The following is a 19,320-nucleotide window of genomic DNA, read 5'->3' on the forward strand; positions in this document are numbered from 1 at the left end:
ACGCAGGCGCTGCCTCTCAGGAAGCTGGAGACGCAAGAGAAAAAATAAGAGTTAAGGGCCGCCGGGTTCGGTGGCTCACGCCTGCAATCGCAGCAATTTGGGAAGCTGAGGCGAGCGGATCACGAGATCAGGAGATCGAGACCAGCCTGATCAACATGGTGAAACCTCTTCTCTACTAAAAATACAAAAATTAGCCGGGCGTGGAGGAGCGCCCCTGTAATCCCATTTACTTGGGAGGCTAAGGCAAGAGAATCGCTTGAACCCGGGAGGCGGAGGTTGCAGTGAGCCGAGATCGCGCCACTGCACTCCAGCCGGGGCGACAAAGTGAGACTCCGTCTCAAAAAAAAATAATAAAAGAGTTAAGGGCCAAGTCAATCCAACAGCGGCCGGCAACTGGAGGCTGAGCATGGCTGGCGATCTCGGGCTCCAGAGCACGACACAAACCAGCTCACCTCCACCCCTCCCTCGCGGCCGCCGGCGCGCGCCCGTGACGTCACGGCGCCGGGGTGGAGCCCGCGCCAGGGGCCGGGCCTCTCTAAACTCCCGCGGAGCTGGGTTGGGGGCTGGGTTGGGGGCGGCGGCCCGGCGCTGCGCCCTGGGATTCTGGGGCATCGGGATTTATAGCGCGCCCTCTGGGGTGGCGTCTGTAGCAGAGAGGCGTGTGGGATCGGGATGTCTGGGCTGCCGACGGACCCGGAGCAGAGAGCGCAGGAGCCGCGGCACGCTGGCTTCGTGCTGGGGCTGGACGTGGGCAGTTCTGTGATCCGCTGCCACGTCTATGACCGGGCGGCGCGTGTCTGCGGCTCCAGCGCGCAGAAGGTGACTTGGAGGCGGCCGTGGGGCGCGGGTCTGACTGGGTTTTGCTGAGTCCAGGGGTCCGGCCTCGGGAGGCGAGCGGGCGGGGCCCACCTACCGCCCTGGACGCGGCCACCTGCAGCACCCTGGGGCCAGAGCGGCGCGCCCAGACCGGCTGAGTCTTCTCGTTCCCTCCCTGGGCTAGGCTGAACCCCGCGCGCCCTTCCTGTCCAGACTGAGGGCACCAGGGGCCCGATGTATGACCTGGGCCGCTCGCTCGCCTCCTGCCACCTGGAGAACCACCTGTCCAGCCTTACCTGGATGGGACTGAGGTGACTTGCCGAATGGGACTGGGCAGGCTGTGCGCGTCCAGCCAGAGGGTGGTTTGTGAGTTGCTCGGTTCTTCCTGCACTTCCTTGATAGATCTCTCATCACATCTTTATTTACATTTTAATTTTTGACAACTTTTTTTCCCTTTTTTGTTTATTATAGCCTTTGGACTTGTGCCTCAATAACTTTTCATATCTTTATAGAATTTAAGTTTATTCTCTATTCTTCACTTGTCATCATTATTAACTACTACTCCACAAAATGCTGGTTCCTTACGTGAGCAACTGATTGCCATGGATATTAGAGGTATTGGGCAAGTTTTGAAGGCAGTGTGGTCATCACTTTTCTATTTTCGATCTTTGAGAATTCATAAAATTCTTTATTTCCCCTCGTTTGAGAGACCTGCCAAGTCATTGGTTGGATGTTAGTAAAGCCTTGAACTGTTCAGCAACCAACACATTGATATCCTTCTGTTCTCATATTAATGAAGTGTTGATTTCTACACAATTGTCAATGCACCAAAAATAATGTTTATTTGTTATGGTGTTCTTATTGTTGTTCCTTTTTTTCTTTTGAGACAGGGTCTCACTTTGTCACCCAGGCTGGAGTGCAGTGGTGTGATCTCGGCTCACTGCAGCTTCAATCTCCTGGGCTCAAGTGATCCTTCCACCTCAGCCCCCTAAGTAGCTGTGACTACAGGCAAGGGGCCACCATGCCTGGCTAAATTTGTTTATATTTTTTATAGTGATGGGATTTTGCCATTTTGTCCAGGCTGGTCTGGAATTCCTGGGCTCAAGTAATTCACCCGCCTTGGCCTCCCAAAGTGCCAAGATTACAGGCATGAGCCACTGCGGCCAGCCTGTTATGGTGTTCTTATTTTCTCTTCCCAGTACCAACATCTTTTTATGTTAGGAATTTGAGGGAGGGCAGGAGCCATCAGTTACCTAACCATTCCCAGCAGCACTGTATTCCCCCTTTTTCTCAGTGTCCCGTTCTTCTTCCGACCACCTTAGAGGTGTTTTTCTTTGTAGCACTTGCCCAGGAGTGGGTCCAGCTAGAATGCCAGTGAGTAGTGACTGCTTTGAGCATTTGTTTTGAGGAAACATCAGACTTCCTTCCATTCAGGTTTTTTTTTTTTTTTGAGATGGAGTCTTGCTCTGTCACCCAGGCTAGAGTGCAGCGGTATGATCTCGGCTCACTGCAACCTCCACCTCCTGGGTTCAAGCAATTCTCTTGCCTCAGCCTCCTGAGTAGCTGGGATTACAGGCACCCGCCATCATGCCTTGCTAATTTTTGTATTTTCGTAGAGACAGGGTTTTGCTATGTTGGCCAGGCTGGTCTTGAATGCTTGACCTCAGGTGATCCACCCGACTTGGCCTCCCAAAGCGCTGGGATTACAGGCATGAGCCACCACGCCCGGCCTCCATTTAGGTTTCAGGACCAAGACAGTGGAACTGGGACTGTAGCAGCTCCCTGGTCCCTTCTCTGGCTAGCTGTGTGGGAACACTGCCCACCCACCCACACACTATCCCTATCCCAACCTGAAAGGACAAATGAAAGGCAGATACCACCGTTCAGTGACTGGGTACTCCTTATCTTTCTAAGAGTATTTATCACAAACACAATGATACTTTTTAAAGTCTCCCTTATAAGTCTAGACACAAAGTACTTTTAAGCACTGGTTATTTTGTTTTTGTTTTGTTTTTCTTTTAAGGAATTGAAATTTTTGGAACCGAAGGGAGAAATAAATTACTAGAAAATGCAAAGTTTCACAGTTATATAAATATATAATTTGGGGCAGATCATTAGTTTTTTTAGGAATGAAGAATCCCAAAGATGGATCAAGATTGCTGTGAGTGGCAGGAGGCCAGGATGGTTTGCACAGACTCTAAACTGTGGAAAATGTGTCTGGATAAAAGAAAGATATGAGTAAATAAAAATACAAAAAAAAAAAAAAAATGCCTGCTTTTCCCAGGTAAAGCACAGTCGTAGATTAAGAAATGTGCAGCAATGCCTCTCTGTGTGGTAGGAGTTTACAGCAGTACTGCTCAAAGTGTAGTTACAGGGCTGCTGGGATTGAGATAATAAAAGCAAACTGAGTATTTAGGAACTTGTGTAGCAACTTAGCAGAGTAATTTTATGTCTGTTGATTCCAGTAATGAAAGATTTGGGATTGTATTTTGTGTGCCTTTTTTTTTTTTTTTTCTGGAAACTTTATAAAAATTATTGTTATTTTTAGAGACAGATTCTAACTCTGTCCCCTAAGTGGCCTGATCATAGTTCACTGCAACCTTGAACTCCTGGGCTCAAGCAATCCTCCTGCCTCAGCCTCCTAAAGTGCTGGGATTACAGGCACGAGTTACTGCACCTGGACTAGAAACTTAATTGTATCTTAAAAATTGTTGGTCCACAATGAATACAATTTTTTTTTGTTGTTTGTTTGAGACGGAGTCTCACTCTGTTGCCCAGGCTGGAGTACAGTGACACGATCTTGGTTCACTGCAAGCTCCACCCTCCAGGTTCACACTATTCTCCTGCCTCAGCCGCCCGAGTAGCTGTGACTACAGGTGCCCACAACCACGCCTGGCTAATTTTTTTGTATTTTTAGTAGAGACGGGGTTTCACTGTGTTAGCCAGGATGGTCTCGATCTCCTGACCTCGTGATCCACCTTTCTCGGCCTCCCAAAGTGCTGGGATTACAGGCGTGAGCCACTGTGCCCAGCCAATGAATAGAAATTTTTTTAAAAAAACAAGCAGCAACTGGTCCTTTACTGCAGATAATTTTAGATTTTTAGGAACAAGGATCTTGTTGGTCTACATTGCTGCTTAGTACCTGGTGTATTACCTCATCGTTACAGAATAAATAATTGAATTGCAGTTAAAATGTTAGGAATTCATGGGACTCTATGACTTAGACACAGAACTTGATTGTGTTTATTCTGTCAAGTGGAAATTACACCTCTTGTAATATTCCAATGGAAAGAATGTATAATAGAAACCTAAAACCTCTTAGTATATGATTTGATTGATACTGGGAAAGAAATTTTTAAAAAAGAAAAAAAAAGAGATTCCCCTTTGTAGATAAGAACAAAATAGGCTGTGAGAAGACATCAGTCTTATTTCTTATGGCCTTTATTTTTTAAATGTTTAACAGTAGAGGTACATTTTTAGCTTTTTTCTGTAATTTGTATTTTTAAAAAATCTTTCTTAGGGACTCTTAAATATGTAACTGCTAGAAGAATATTTTGTGTTGGAAACTCTACATATGAATATTTGATATTTTGGTTTTAAAAATGGAGAATATTTATCATGTTCCCCAGTGGAACATCATGCCATTATGAGAAACTATAAAAAAATGATAATGTCTCGGTTGGAAGAACAGGACAGAAAGGTCACTCCAAACAGTAATACTGTGTACTCTCTGTACATGCTTGAAAAATGGACTAAGTGGTTGTCGTCTTTTGTTTTTACTCAAAAAAATTTTCTTTTTAACTTTTATTATATTCTTGATCTAATTTTGGTTTGGCTCTCCTGTAAAAATAATAGATTTCACTACTGCAATTTGTTTGGGGATGATATGTGACATCCTGATTGGTAAAGTGGGGGGAAGTGACCCTGGGTCAAATCTGAAGGTTTATAGCCTTGAAGCAATGATATCCACATTGAGTTTTCTGGGGTAAGAAAGTGTTTCTTGTAGTTAAACTGTTACAGTCTATAGTCATAAAAGCGTTACATAGAAAGGGCAGAAGTATGAATTGACAGGAGAATAGATTGTGTTAAATCTGTTCTTGATGAGCTCACTGGGGAATAAGAGATTCTTTTTCTACATCACCTTGTGTAACACTTTACACTCCCCATATTGTCACTGTTTCCTCAGAGTTCCTTTTTTCTTTATTTTGGACTTTTCATACTACATGTTAGAAATTTTCCTTAACTAGTGATCTTGATTGGTTATCTGCATTTTTTTTGGTACCATGCCTTGCCCTAGCACTTAGGTATATCTGTCATTTGCAAGTACAGAACTCTAGTTCAACCCCTCCAGAAGTAAATCTCTTACTTTCTGCCAGATTAGGGAGGGGCAGTGATCTTGCTGGAGGAAAGGAATTGGGGCTCCTTATAAAGACTTTGAACCAGTCCTATGTACAACCCCATCTGGCATCCCAGCTTTCAGAGGAACCTCTAATTTCCAGAGTTCCACCCTAGAATCTCTGCTCTCTGCTTACGGGCATCACTCTCATAGTTCACTCATATGTTCATTCATACATTCACTTTATGGAATATCTAAGAAACCCTAGGCACTTGTAGATGCTGGGGATAAAATGAACTAAGGAGACACATTCCCTGCCCTCTAGGAGCTCACATTCTCAGGAAAAGGGTAGAGGTGACCTGACTCAGGTCTTATAGGCCATTATAATGAATAATGGTTTTACTTTGAGTGAAATGGGAGCCAGGGTGAGTAGAGATGCAGTGTAATCTGAGCAGGCAGTGATGTATTGGCATTTTCTCCTCTGTCCTAAGCCATGTACCACCTGCCCACTCACTGTTCATATTAAAAACATTTGTTGCCAGGCGCGGTGGCTCACGCCTGTAATCCCAGCACTTTAGGAGGCTGAGGCGGGCGGATCACGAGGTCAGGAGATTGAGACCATCCTGGCTAACATGGTGAAACCCCGTCTCTACTAAAAAATATAAAAAAATTAGCCGGGCGTGGTGGCAGGCCCCTGTAGTCCCAACTACTCGGGAGGCTGAGGCAGGAGAATGGTGTGAACCTGGGAGGTGGAGCTTGCAGTGAGCTGAGATCGTGCCACTGCACTTCACCCTGGGCGACAGAGCGAGACTCTGTCTCAAAAAAAAAAAAAAAAAAAAAATTTGTTAAAATCTAGTCTAATCCTATTTGCTCTTCTCTTTGTCCTCATGCATTTAAACCTTGTTGATGTTTTCCTTTTAATAGACTGGGAGGAATTGGAGATGCATGCATATGTTTAAGCCATCATTTTAACTTGAAGCCATAGATTTTTATGAAATTTGTTTGTTTGTTTATTTATTTATTGAGAGTCTCCCTCTGTCTCCCAGGCTAGAGTGCAGTGGTGTGGCCACAGTTCACTGTATCCTCTACCTCCTGGGCTCAAGTGATCCTCCCACTTCAGACTCCTGAGTAGCTGGAACTACAGGTGTGGGCCACTGCACTCGTTTTGTATTTTTGTAGAGATGGGGTTTTGCCACGTTGCTCAGGCTGATCTTGAATTCCTGGGCTCAAGCGATTTTCCTGCCTCAGCCTCCCAAAGTACTGGATTACAGGCCACTGCATCCAGCCTACAAAATTTATTTTATTTTTTACATTAAAGTAAAATAGACTTTTGGTGTATACTTATGTGAACTTTAGCACATGTGTAGAAGTAATCCCCAAGCTCCCTTGTGTTACCTTATTTTAGTCACATCTCCCCACCCACCTAACCTCTGGTAACCACTGATCTGTTTTCCACACAGTCTTGTCTTTTTAAGAATGTCATATAAATGGAATCATACAGTAAGTAGCCTTTTGAGACTGGATTTTTTTCAGCATAATGCCTTTGAGACTTGTCCATGTTGTTATGTATCTCACTTGTTTATTCTTTTTTATTTCTGAGTAGTGTCTATTATATGGATGTACTACATTCATTCACCTGTTGAAGTACGTTTAGGTGGTTTCTGGTTTCTGGTGATGATGAATAGAGCTGCTATAAACATTAGTGTACAGATTTTAAAGGGAACATTAAAAAACTTTGAACCAGTCCTATGTACAACCTTACAGGGTAAATTTCTCTAGGGTAAATACCTAGGTTATATGGTAATACCTAGGTTATATGGTAAGTGAACGTTTAACTTAACAAGAAATTCAGAGTGTTCAGAGTGACCATACCATTTTGCATTCTCACCAACAATGTATCAGAGTTCCAGTTGTTCCACATCCTCATCAATACTTGGTATCATTAGTTTTTAAAACTTTACTTATTTGATTTGACTTGCATTTCTCTAATGGCTAATGATGCTGAATATCTGTCTTCATGTACATATTTGTAATCCATATGTTTTCTTTGATGGAGTGCTTGAAGTCTTGTGCCCATTTTTAAATTGAGTTCTTTGTTTTCTTACTGTTGAATTTTGAAATTTTTTTTATATATTCTGGATATTAGTCCTGTGTTGGATATGTGATTTGCACATATTTTCTACCAGTCTGTGCTTTTGTCTTTTTATTTTCTTAACAGTATCTTTTGCAGAACAAGTGTTTTTAACTTTGATGAGGTCCAATTTATCAATTTTTTGTTATATGAATTATACTTTTGGTGTTCCAAGAACTCTTTGCCTAACACCAACTCACAAGGATTTTCTCTTGCGTTTTCTTCTAAACATTTTATAGTTTTACATTTTACATTTAGATCTTGATCCATTTTGAGTTAATTTTTGTTAAGTTGTAAAGTTTGGGTTGAGGTTGAATTTTTTTTTTTTTTTTTTTTTTTCTTGAGATGGAGCCTTGCTCTGTCGCCCAGGCTGGAGTGCAGTTGTTGGATCTTGGCTCATTGCAACCTGCGCCTCCCGGGGTCAAGCAGTTCTCCTGCCTCAGCCTCACGAGTAGCTGGGACTACAGGTGCTGTTGCCACGCCGGCTTTTTTTTTTTTTTTTTTTTTTTTTTTTTTAGTAGAGATGGGGTTTGACTGTGTTGCCCAAGCTGGTTGCGAACTCCTGAGCTTAGGCAGTCTGCCTGCCTTGGCCTCTCAAAGTGCTGGGATTACAGGCGTGAGCCACCATGCCTGGCCTGATTTTTTTTTGCATATGGATGTCCACTTGTTACAACACCATTTGTTGAAAAAACTATCTTTTCTCCACGGAATTGCCTCTGTACTTTTGTTGAAAATCAACTAGTCATATTTGTGAGTCTATTTCTGGACTCTCTATTCTGTTCCATTGATCTATGTGTCAGTTTTTATGCCAATAGCATACTATTTTGATTACTGTAGCTTTATAGTCAGTCTTGAAATTGGGTAGTGTGCCTCTAACTTTATTCTTTTTTTTCCTCTCTGACTTTATTCTTTTTCAACATTGTTTTGGCTATTTTAGTGTTTTTGCCTAATATAAATTTTAGAATCTACAAAAAATCCTGTTGGGATTTTGTTATAGAAATATGGGATGGCGGTTCTTTTAGCATACTGTAAATGTTGAGCCACTTATTTCTGGCTTTCATGGTACTGATGAGAAATCCACAGTCATTTAAATTTTTGTTCTGTATATGTGAAGTTTCTGGTTTCAAACTTTTTTCTTTGCTTTTAGTTTTCCGCATTTTGATTATGATATCTGGGTGTGTAATGCTTTGGGTTCATTTAGTAAAGGTTTTCTGAGCCTCTTGAATATATAGATTTCACTGAACTTGGGCAGCTTTTAGCATTGTTACTTCCCTCAAGTAATTTTTTTTTTCTGCTCTGAACTCTTTCTTTTCATTTTTGGAGACCCCTGATTAAACAAATATTAGACCTTTGGTATGTCCCTGGGGCTTTGTTCTTTTTTTTTCCTCCAATCTTTTTTCTTTCTGTTGTGCAGATAATTTCTATTGATCTGTCTTCAAGTTTATTCATTTTCTTCTATCTCCCTTCTGCTATTGAGCCCATCCAGTAAGTTTTAAATTTTGATCAGTACATTTTTCAATTCTAAAATTTCCTTTTTTACGTCTTTCATGAATTTCTTTTTTCTTTCTTTTTTTTTTTTTTTTTTTTTTTTTTTGAGACGGAGTCTCGCTCTGCCGCCCAGGCTGGAGTGCAGTGGCCGGATCTCAGCTCACAGCAAGCTCCGCCTCCCGGGTTTACGCCATTCTCCTGCCTCAGCCTCCCGAGTAGCTGGGACTACAGACGCCCGCCACCTCGCCCGGCTAGTTTTTTGTATTTTTTAGTAGAGACGGGGTTTCACCGTGTTAGCCAGGATGGTCTCGATCTCCTGACCTCGTGATCCGCCCGTCTCGGCCTCCCAAAGTGCTGGGATTACAGGCTTGAGCCACCGTGCCCGGCCTTTTTTCTTTCTTTTTAAAATGGGATATATTTAAGGCATTCTTCATGATGTCTTGATATACTGACCTTGATATGCACATATGTAGTTAAATGATTACTGCAGTTACCTCTGCTGAGACTTTCTGTCTTTGCATTTGTTGCAAGTGTATTCACTCCTCTTGGAGTATTTTCCTAATAGCTGCTTTAGACTGTTTATCAGATATCTGTGTCATCTTGGCATTGGCATTTCTTGATTATCTTTTCCAATATGAGTTAGATTTTTCAGGTTCTTCATATACCTTGTAGTTTTGGATTGTATCCTAGAAATTTTGAATATTATGTTAAAAGACCCTGGGGGTTTTATAAATCCTATGAGGAATTTTGTTGTTTTTCTTCTGGCAGGTATTTATTGCAGTTGGGTTCAGGCTACAAATTAAGTCTTCTGTGGACTGCAGTTTCAATGTCAGATTTGTTTTCAAAATCTTGGCAGTACTATTTGGATCTGCCCTGTGTGTGTGCAACCTAGTAGTTAGTCTGGGACCTGGGCAGTGGTCTGTCCTTTAGTTCTGTTCTTAATATCTTTGGTATAATGTTTAGGATTACATCCATACGAGTGCAGCTTTGGGGTGAGCCTAAGAGTTCATACACAACTTTCTGTGGTATCTTTTCCAAGCTCCCCCGTCTCTGAGACGGCCCTGGTACTTTTTGATTCTCTGAACCTCCGCTTATGGTTCCTGGCCAAAAAGCTGGAGCTTTTCTTACCCCATTCGGCTGGGTACGTCTGGGGTTAGGCTGTGGAAACACACAGAGAAAAAAGCCATAGGGTTGACCACACCCTCTTGGATCACCGCTCATCTGATTGGAGAGAAAGTTTCACCTTCCTCAGGATTTTAGGTACCTGTTGAGATGCACTGATACCACTATTAACTGCTGCTGCCACTGCTGCAGGACTGTGTGGGTACAAAAGTATGGAGACAAGGGAAAAAAGAAAAATGGGAGATCTCTTCCATTTCCTCTGAGTGTTAGGAGTTCGCGTTCTCATTCTTTGAGCCAAAACAGTAGAGCTGCTTCTGGCACTTCCTCTGTGCCCTAGTTCCCAGTTCTGGTTTTCAGGATGTCTTGAGTCTAAGCCAGGGGATTTCAGAAGAAAAATGGGAAACTCACCACCAGTTCCATGGTACCTGAATTCTTATCTACTTCCTGCAGTCCACCTGCTGCAATATACTTTTTAAGAGTCCATAATAGCTGCTCCATGGATTCTGTCCAGGTGTTACATTTGTATTTAGTGGAAGAGACAGGGTGGAGTGTGCTTACTCTATCATGGTCTGAACTGGAATTCACTTTTTTTAAAATTTATTTTTAATTTTTAAAAGCCTTTTTTCTTATTTTAAAAACATACCTTGTAGAAAACTTAGAAAATAAAAGCAGAGATAAACAAAGCTAAAATCTTCTGTGAACTCATGAGTTACTGCTATTTTGATGTTGGCATGTAGTCCTTTGTTATTTTATATATGTGTTTTTTCAATTTTAATAAAAATTAATTAGATAATAAAATCATATTAATTATTTTAACCAGTAGTTTTGAGACCCAATACCCATACTACTGACTTGATCTAATGCTGTTTTTACTAAATCTTCTTTTCCTCAATAGGTAGAAAATCTTTATCCTCAAATTGGCTGGGTAGAAATTGATCCTGATGTTCTTTGGATTCAATTTGTTGCCGTAATAAAAGAAGCAGTCAAAGGTAATTAATTGGATTTATAAAAATAACAACAATCTTTATTTATTTTTTTTGTAATAAGAGTTTTCCTCAGGCTTCTGTAGTTGTGGTGTTCCTAATTTTTATATATATATATGTGTTTGTGTGTGTGTGTGTATATATATATATGTAGTATTTTATGCGGATTACAGTTTCCCAGTATTTTTCAAGGGAAATTTGTAATTCACAGTGAACTCCTTTGTCAGGGAAAGGTAACATCTGCTGTGTCCTCTGGTTTGTCTCTTTTCAGCTGTAATGTAAATGCTCACCATTTCCTCATTCCAGGTTATAGCTAGTGCTGTTTTGATTTCCTGTTAGGCACAAAATACCACAGGATTATAAACAAAAGTTACAGTGTATAGTTTCTACTCTCATGAGTTTACAACTGAGTTATTTTTATTGTAAAATAAGTTTTTGTTTTTTTCTGGTCACTTGACATAAAGTGCTCTCCTGGCCAAAGCTATCGTCTAAGTCTTAGTTCTTTAAGAATGTTAGAAACATTCTTAGACATTGAAAACATCTCAAAACATTGAAATGACAACCTTGCTTGAGAACATGGCAAAGATTACTTGCAAATGTAAATTCTAAAAGATCTTTTACTTCATTTTTCTGGCTGAATTGCTTCTTCTCATCTTTTTGGTTTGAAATATTTCAAAGTCTATACAAAAGTTGCAAGAATAGTACAGTAAACTCTTGTATATCTTTCTTGTAGATTCAAACATATTTTGTAATGTTTACCATTTTCTGCAAACTTTTTTCTTTCTGAACCATAGGAAAGGAGTATTTTCTCCTATAACCACAACGCAATTACCACACTCAGGAAGTATAACATTAACACAGTACTGTTTTCTAATACTCTGTCTTCAATATTCTCTCTTGCCTTAGTGAATACAAAAAACGAAAAAACTTATTTTTTCAGTCTAGAACCCAGCCAAAGAGGAGGCACTGCATTTAGCTGTCAGTCGGTTTAGGCTCCTTTCATCTAGAGCACATCCTTATGACATTGAATGTGCTCCTTTCATCTAGAGCACATTCTTATGAGTTTTCAAAAGTACAAGCCAGTTGAGTAGAGTGTCCCTCATTTTGAGGTTGTCTGATTGCTTCCTCCCAGTTAGATTCAGGTTGAATAACTTTAGAATACTATATGGGGGTTGATGTGTTTTCCTCAGTGCTCAAATTGAAGTTGTCCCAGATTTTCCCAGTGGGATAAATAGATTTTTAAAGAATATCACAACAAATACTCGAGTTGCTATATTTTAAGAAATTTGGACCAAAAAGTCAATATTTTTATTTGCATCCTGGCATCAGTTTGTGTTGAAAATAAGGTCTCAGCTTCAATAATTATACTACTTTCCTTGAGAGTTTTCCTTTATTGTCATTAACCAGCTTCTATTGTGATTGACCATTGCTTACATTAAGAGCCAATCTTATTATTACCAAGAAAAAATAAATCTGACATACTTTGCATAGTATTTGTTTTTTTCCCAACACGTAAAACAAAAAAAGCTACTTTGTTATTAAGAAACAACCTTTAAGGCCAGGCACAGTGGCTCACACCTGTAATCCCAGCACTTTGAGAGGCCAAGGTAGGTGGATCACCCAGGGTCAGGAGTTTGAGACCAGGCCGGCCAACATGGTGAAACCCCATCTCTACTAAAAATACAAAAAATTAGCCAGGCGTGGTGGTGCACGCCTGTAATCCCAGCTACTTGGGAGGCTGAGGCATGAGAATTGCTTGAACCCAGGAGGCAGAGGTTGCAGTGAGCCAAGATTGCACCACTGCACTCCAGCCTGGGCAACAGAGTGACACTTTGTCTCAAAACAAAAAACAGTAAAACAAGAAACAACCTTTGTTTTCTTCAAGTAAAAAAAAAATTCTGCAGAATCATCTTAGTAATGCTTTATTTATTAATTCCAGTTGTTTTGTTAGAATGCTAAACCCAGGTATTTTTCTTAAAGATTACATTGGATTTTTTTTTTCCATATGGTAATATTGTAAAGAAAAATATCACTGGCTTTAAAACATGTGTTTTATCCATCTTTACTTTTAGCTGCAGGAATACAGATGAATCAAATTGTTGGTCTTGGCATTTCAACACAGAGAGGAACTTTTATTACGTGGAACAAGTAAGTACATTTTGTGATAAGCACCCTACTGCTGGGTTCATGCCACAGTGAGTACACCGTTATGAAATCTCTGGGGAGTTTTAACTTTGTGAATTGAGAAATAGTTTTGTTTGGTTAAGAGGGATGAAATGGGCCTGCTTTCTGGCTTATATGCTTGCTGCATGTCATTTGAGCTTGACTTACATAAAAAAATAACCACAGAAAGATTTACTGTCATTAAAATTATCCATTTCTTTCTTTTGGGTAACTTAGCTTTCAAACAAGCCTAGATCGAGATCTAAAACATTAACTTATACCTAAAGAGTTAGAGGAAGCTCACAAATTTCAGAAACACAATACTGTGCTTATGGTTTATATTTTCGGTCTACTCTAAATTTAATATTTGTCTATAGCATATGAGGCATATATACACTAAACACTGTTATAATATCATAATAGCTACTGTATAGTAAACACCTGTGACAATCCCAAGTTCCATTATCCTTACAACAAACTTACAGTTTAGGCATCATACCTGTTTTTACAGAGAAATAAGTTGTTCAGTGTTGCTCAGTGAGCAAATAGAGCCAAGATTCTAAATTGTCTTTTTGACTCAGAAGCATGTGTTCTTTACACTATCCCCACATTGCCTTCAACATGTTTCTTTCTTTTTATTTTTTGCTAAGACAGGGTCTTATTCTGTCCCCCAGGCTGGAGTGTAGTGGCATGATTACAGCTCACTACAGCCTCAACTTCCCAGGCTCAGGTGATCCTCTTGCCTTAGCCTCCCGAGTAGCTGGGACTACAAGTGCACTTCACTATGCCTGGCTAATTTTTTTTGTTTTTTTGTAGAGACGGAGTTTTACCATATTGCCAAGCTGGTCTCCAATTCCTGGGGTCAAGCAATTCTCCCACCTCAGCCACCTCCCCCAGCTAGCATGTATTTCTCTGTTTCTTGGTTTAAACACACACCCACATTCCCTCCTCCTAAATACCCCCACTACGTACCCACACACACCACTGTAAAATGTGTCTTTGTTAAAGCATTAGGCTCCAAAGGACATCTTGAGTTTGGGCAGTGGGAAAGAAAAGTGAGCAGAGGGAGAAAAGATGAATCTGAAAAATATAATCAGGGTGAATTCACAAGGACTTGGCTTCTAATTCAGTATTAGGCAAGAAGAAGAAATTTGAATTTACCAATACTGCTGGCCTTGATGTTTGGGCTGTTTGATAGAAATCATAGAGAATATAAGGAGGAATGGGTTGGGTAGTAGAGTAGATAGAAGGAGAAATGATAAAATGTTTGGTTTTGGACATGTAAATGTGGAGATATCGCAGAGGTGACTAGAACATTGGTTTAATTTGGACTGAGGCATAGCACATCTCCATCAGATAGTTTCTTTTTATTTTCATTTTTGGGGGACGAGGTCTTCACTTTGCTACCCAGGCTGGAGTGCAGTGACATGATCATAGCTCACTGCAGCCTCGAACTCCTGGGCTCAAGGGATCCTCCCACATCAGCCTCCCAAGTAGCTAGGACTATAGGTGTGTACCACACTATGGCTGGCTAATTTTTAAAATTTTTATAGAGATGGAGTCTCACCATGTTGCCTAGGCTGCTCTTGAACTCTTGAGCCTCAAGTGATCTGCCTGCCTTGGTGTCCCAAAGCGCTGGGATTACAGGCGTGACCCACCATGCTCGGCCCAGTACTCTTTTTTTTCATGGCATGATGCATCTCAGATTGATGCCTACATCTACAGTTCTTCTGTGCCTATTCCACCCCCCGGCACTGTCCTTGGTTATGGCAAATCTTAAATAAATCTTAAATAGTAGTGTATTGTCAGATGAAGGGATGAATGAATTAAACTTACCTGTACACATAAGGTATCTAATCTTAGTGACACTGTTGACATTTTGAGCTAAACAATTCACTGTGGTAGGGACTGTCCTGTGGTGTTGCAGATGTTTAGCAGCATCCCTGGCTTCTACCCACTAGATGTCAGTAGCACCCCAGCCCACCTCACCACCATTTGTACCAACCACAAATGTCTCAAAACATTGCTAAATGTCCCCTGGGGACACCCCCAGTTTGGAACCATTGGTGTAGATGAAGTCTCAAAAAATAATGTGTTCTCTGGTAGAGATTATGTGAAGAAAAGAAAAGCAAGCTAAGGATTTGGACTGTGGGTTCCCCCCACTAAATTTAAAGTGAGTCAGGGAAGAAAAAGCCAGCAAAGCAGGACCGAGGCTAATCTGGGAAGTGGATGGATGAAAGTGGAGGGAGGAGTGTTCTTAGGGAAAGAACTGATTGGATGTGTCACATTCACTTGGCCATTGGCCCCAGTGATTGCTTTCATCAGGACCTGGCTACCATATCACTCATGACAGGAAGGTCAGAATATTAGGAAGCAAAGTTTTTGTCTGATGCTAGGACTATACATCACCGTTAGAAGGAATAGAAGAGTTAGATTTCAAGACAGTTCACTTTCCTTACTGGTGGTGGTGTTGTAGAAGGATACGTCTTCTTCCTAAAACAATTCACTGTGAGTTTTTTTTATCTTGGCTGTCCTTTTTTCTTTTTTGAAGTGTTTGTATTCTTTCATGAGTTTTGATACCATTCTTTGCTTGTGGAAACTGCAATAGTGGATATTTTTTGAAAAAAAACTGAAAGGCTTTGTGCTTCTTTTGCATTAAAATAATGGAGCCTATTCTGCTCATTGGGCCCCAGGGAGCCAATGTGGTGTATGATGCTGACAGATTCCACAAGAGCCCTAGCAAACAGCGGGGACACAACACAGATGGGCACAACACAGGGCCAACCAGAAGCACTTCTTGTTCATTTGTGAGAGAAAAGGGGAGACAGACTAGACCCTGTGGAAAAACCTATTGTTCATTCCAATCCTGGCCAGCAGCTCCTCCTCCCAGCTTGTTGTTTTTTTCCTCCTGCATCTATGGTGCATTTCTGTCCTCATGGCGTAGAAACATTATTTTCCTCACAGTTGCTGTCAGGAGGTCTAAAACTTTGAACTTTGTTTCTGTTTTTCTCCTTGTCTCTCCCCCATCCCCCCTTTAGGGACCAGGAAACTTACTAACTTTTTTCAGTCTTTGAACTTTCTTCATGTTCTTCAGGTTAAGCTTTTTTCCCAATATATTCAAAAAGTGGTGTGTTTAGCCTGCTTTCTAAAATAACTCTAACTGATATCACTTCCATTTTGGTTCTTTTAAATTCCTTTTGTTCTAAAAAAAAAAAATCGCAAGCTGTTTTGTTTCTTTAGTCACTGTGTCTCTTGAGGGAGATTTCTGGCAGATCAGGGTGTGTGCCGATTAGCAACACAAACTGTGAGTCACGGGAACCGGGATTCACTCTTAACTGTTTGAGGGCTCACAGGGAGTAATGCACCGTGCTGGGGGCTGCACTGCACATACAGATGAATAAGAATACCAGCCCTAATTTACAGTCTCATTATGTAGGTACACAAATTACTCTATATTCCCATTGCACAAAATAGATTTTTATTGTAGTATTTGATACTTACATTAATGAGTCATACCAACTACTTATGACATAAAATATATTAAGAGCCACAGAATGGTGTAAAGTGTTAGAAGGTTTTAAGACAATTAATTTACAGTATTGCCATTTACACTTTTCCTTCATTTTTCCTTGTATTGTTGATAGAGATAAACCCAAGTCAATGCTGAGTGAATATTAGAATATATGCTATTACTTGAAAATCAGTATTCTAGATTGTCTTGTTCCATGTTATAAATTAATGAGGCCACTTTCATCTTGTGATTTTCTCTCTCCCCCTCATTGTTCTTCAGTCACACTAGCTTTTCAGTTCCTCTAAGACATGCTTCATCTTGCTCTAGGACCTTTGAACATATAGCACATTTTGTTGGGAATGTTCATACTTCTGATTCCTTCTCATCCTTCAGAGCTAAGATCCATTGTCATTTCTCAAGCCTTCCCTGACCACCACTCAGGGGCCATCTGTTGAATACTCTCATGGCACCTCTATTTATCCTTTATAGGGCGTATTCCGGCTCTAAGTGAGCAACTGAGTAATTGATTATTTGTTTAAATTCCCTGATAGAAAGTACAGTCATAAGAGCAAAAGTGCTATGTGTGTCTGTTCATAGCTGTGTACCCAACTCCTGGTACAAATTTGCTGAAACCAGTGATTGAACATCAGATTTAAGTGTATAAGTATGTGTTATTGTAGAATGGGTCTGAAGAATTATATATCAATAGATTTTATCTTTATCAAACACAATCTGATCTTTGACAAAGGTGCTAAGACCAGCCAGTGGAAAAAGAATAGTTTTTTCAACAAATGGTGCTGGGAAAACTGAACACGTGCAAAAGAATTAAATTGGACCCTTACCTAATACTGTTTACAAAAATGAACCCCAAAATGCATCAAAGACCTAAATGTAAAAGCTTTAACTCTAAACTAAAAACTCTTAGAAGAAAACAGGAGAAAATCATCATCATGACTTTGGATTTGGCAGTTATTCCTTAAATGACATAGAAAGCATAGTTAACGAAATAAAAAATAGATAAATTGGACTTTATATATCAAAGGACATTTATTTTTTCATCTGTTTATGATAATTAATTTTTCAGTTTTCTTAACTATTGGAACTCTCCAAAGTAGAAAAATTACCCTAAATTTAATTATAAATAATAAGTAAGCTACGTTAAAATTAATTTGATATAATGTGCAATTTGCATTTTAAAAATATGTCTGAAAAACTTTAGTCATTGATATCTAATGTGCAGTTAGACTTCAGAAAACCACCTGCAGCATGTAACATGGAAGATGTGCATCTTGGTAGGTTTGGTTTGTAATTTCATCCAAGATGGAGGACTAAAACAATAGGAAATCACTCCTCTGATTTGTACTCATGATAATGGTGACTATTTGGATTTCTAAAGGGAAGAGAAGTAACATGCTCATGATCTAGGTAAATGTTGCGATTTCCATTAATAAAGGTAAAAAACAGGACCCTATCAACAGAGTGAAAAGACAACTCATGGAATGGGAGAAAATATTTGCAAACTGTAACCTCCAAGCATGTAACATATTAATCCCTGATCCCTAGTAAGGGATTAATATCTAGAATATGTAAATAATTCCTACAATTCAACAACAAGAAAACAACAACTCAGTTAATAAATGGACAGAGGACTTCAGTAATATACAGATGGTCAGTAAGCACACACAGAGATGCTCAATGTCATTAGTAATTAGGGAATTGCAAATTAAAACCATAATGAGATACCACTTCACACCCACTAGAATGGTGATAATTTTTAAAAAAGAAAGATAAGTGCTGGTGAGGATTTGGAAAAATTGGAACCCTCGTACATTGTTGGTAGAAATGTAAAATTGTGCAATGACTGTGGAAAACAGTTTGCCAGTTCCTCAAAAAGAAACATAGAATTACTATATGACCCAGCAGTTCCACGCCTGGGTATATACCTAAAAAAAATTGAAAACAAAGACTCAAACAGATACTTCACACCAGTATGAAAGCAGCAGTAATCACAATAGCCAAAGGGTAGAAAGAACCCAAGTGTGTACCAACAGATGAAGTGATAAACAATATGTAGTATATAAATACAGTGAAATATTGTTCAGCCATAAAATGGAATAAAGTTCTGATACATGCTACAACATGGATCAATCTAGAAAACATTATACTAAGTGAAGTAAGCCAAATATAAAAGAACAAATATTGTATAATTCTACTTATATATGATCTACCTGGAATAGGCAAATGTAGAGAGACTGAAAATAGAATAGGGGCTATAAGGGATGGGGTGAGGAAGGAATGGGGAATGATTTCCTAATTGTTACAGAGCTTCTCTTTGGGGTGATGAGAGTTTTAGAAACAGTGGTGATGGTTGCACAATGTTGTGAATGTACTTACTGCCACTGAATTGTACATGTAAAATAAGGTAAAATGGTAAATCTCATATTATGTGTATTTTGCCACAATTTTTTTTTTTTTTTTTTAAGTTAAGTATTAGAGAGTGCAATGGCAAGCTGTTAAAGTAATAGACCATGGGATCTGGGAAAGTAACCAAAGTTAGAAGTGGTTGGTCGGAAGAAAAGGGAATGTTTGAGGGATTAAAGGTTGCAGTGAGTTGGAAGGCCAGGTGTTTAAGGAGTAAGATTGAGAAAACTGAAAACTTTTATTCCTATGTGCTGACTAATATTGGAACATTAGACTTTCAGTGGTAGAACATGTAAAGGTGAGGATATAACCTTGGGTGTGGAATGCTTAAGTAGAGTAGAGAACAAGT

General features: G+C 39.9%; 1 protein-coding gene across 1 annotated transcript in view; it reads left to right on the forward strand.

Moving 5' to 3' along the window:
- Positions 1-505: 505 nt before the first annotated feature.
- GK5 (glycerol kinase 5) overlaps positions 506-19,320 on the forward strand; it is a 65,716-nt gene continuing 46,901 nt past the window's right edge. Inside the window, exons 1-3 of the mRNA XM_025375948.1 lie at positions 506-819; positions 10,789-10,882; positions 12,949-13,024. Of these exons, the coding sequence (XP_025231733.1) occupies positions 673-819; positions 10,789-10,882; positions 12,949-13,024 (317 nt within the window). The 5' untranslated portion in view covers positions 506-672. The remainder of the gene's footprint in view (positions 820-10,788; positions 10,883-12,948; positions 13,025-19,320) is intronic.

This window comes from Theropithecus gelada, chromosome 2 (assembly GCF_003255815.1).
Source record: "Theropithecus gelada isolate Dixy chromosome 2, Tgel_1.0, whole genome shotgun sequence".
In the NCBI taxonomy this organism is placed as follows: Eukaryota; Metazoa; Chordata; class Mammalia; order Primates; family Cercopithecidae; genus Theropithecus; species Theropithecus gelada.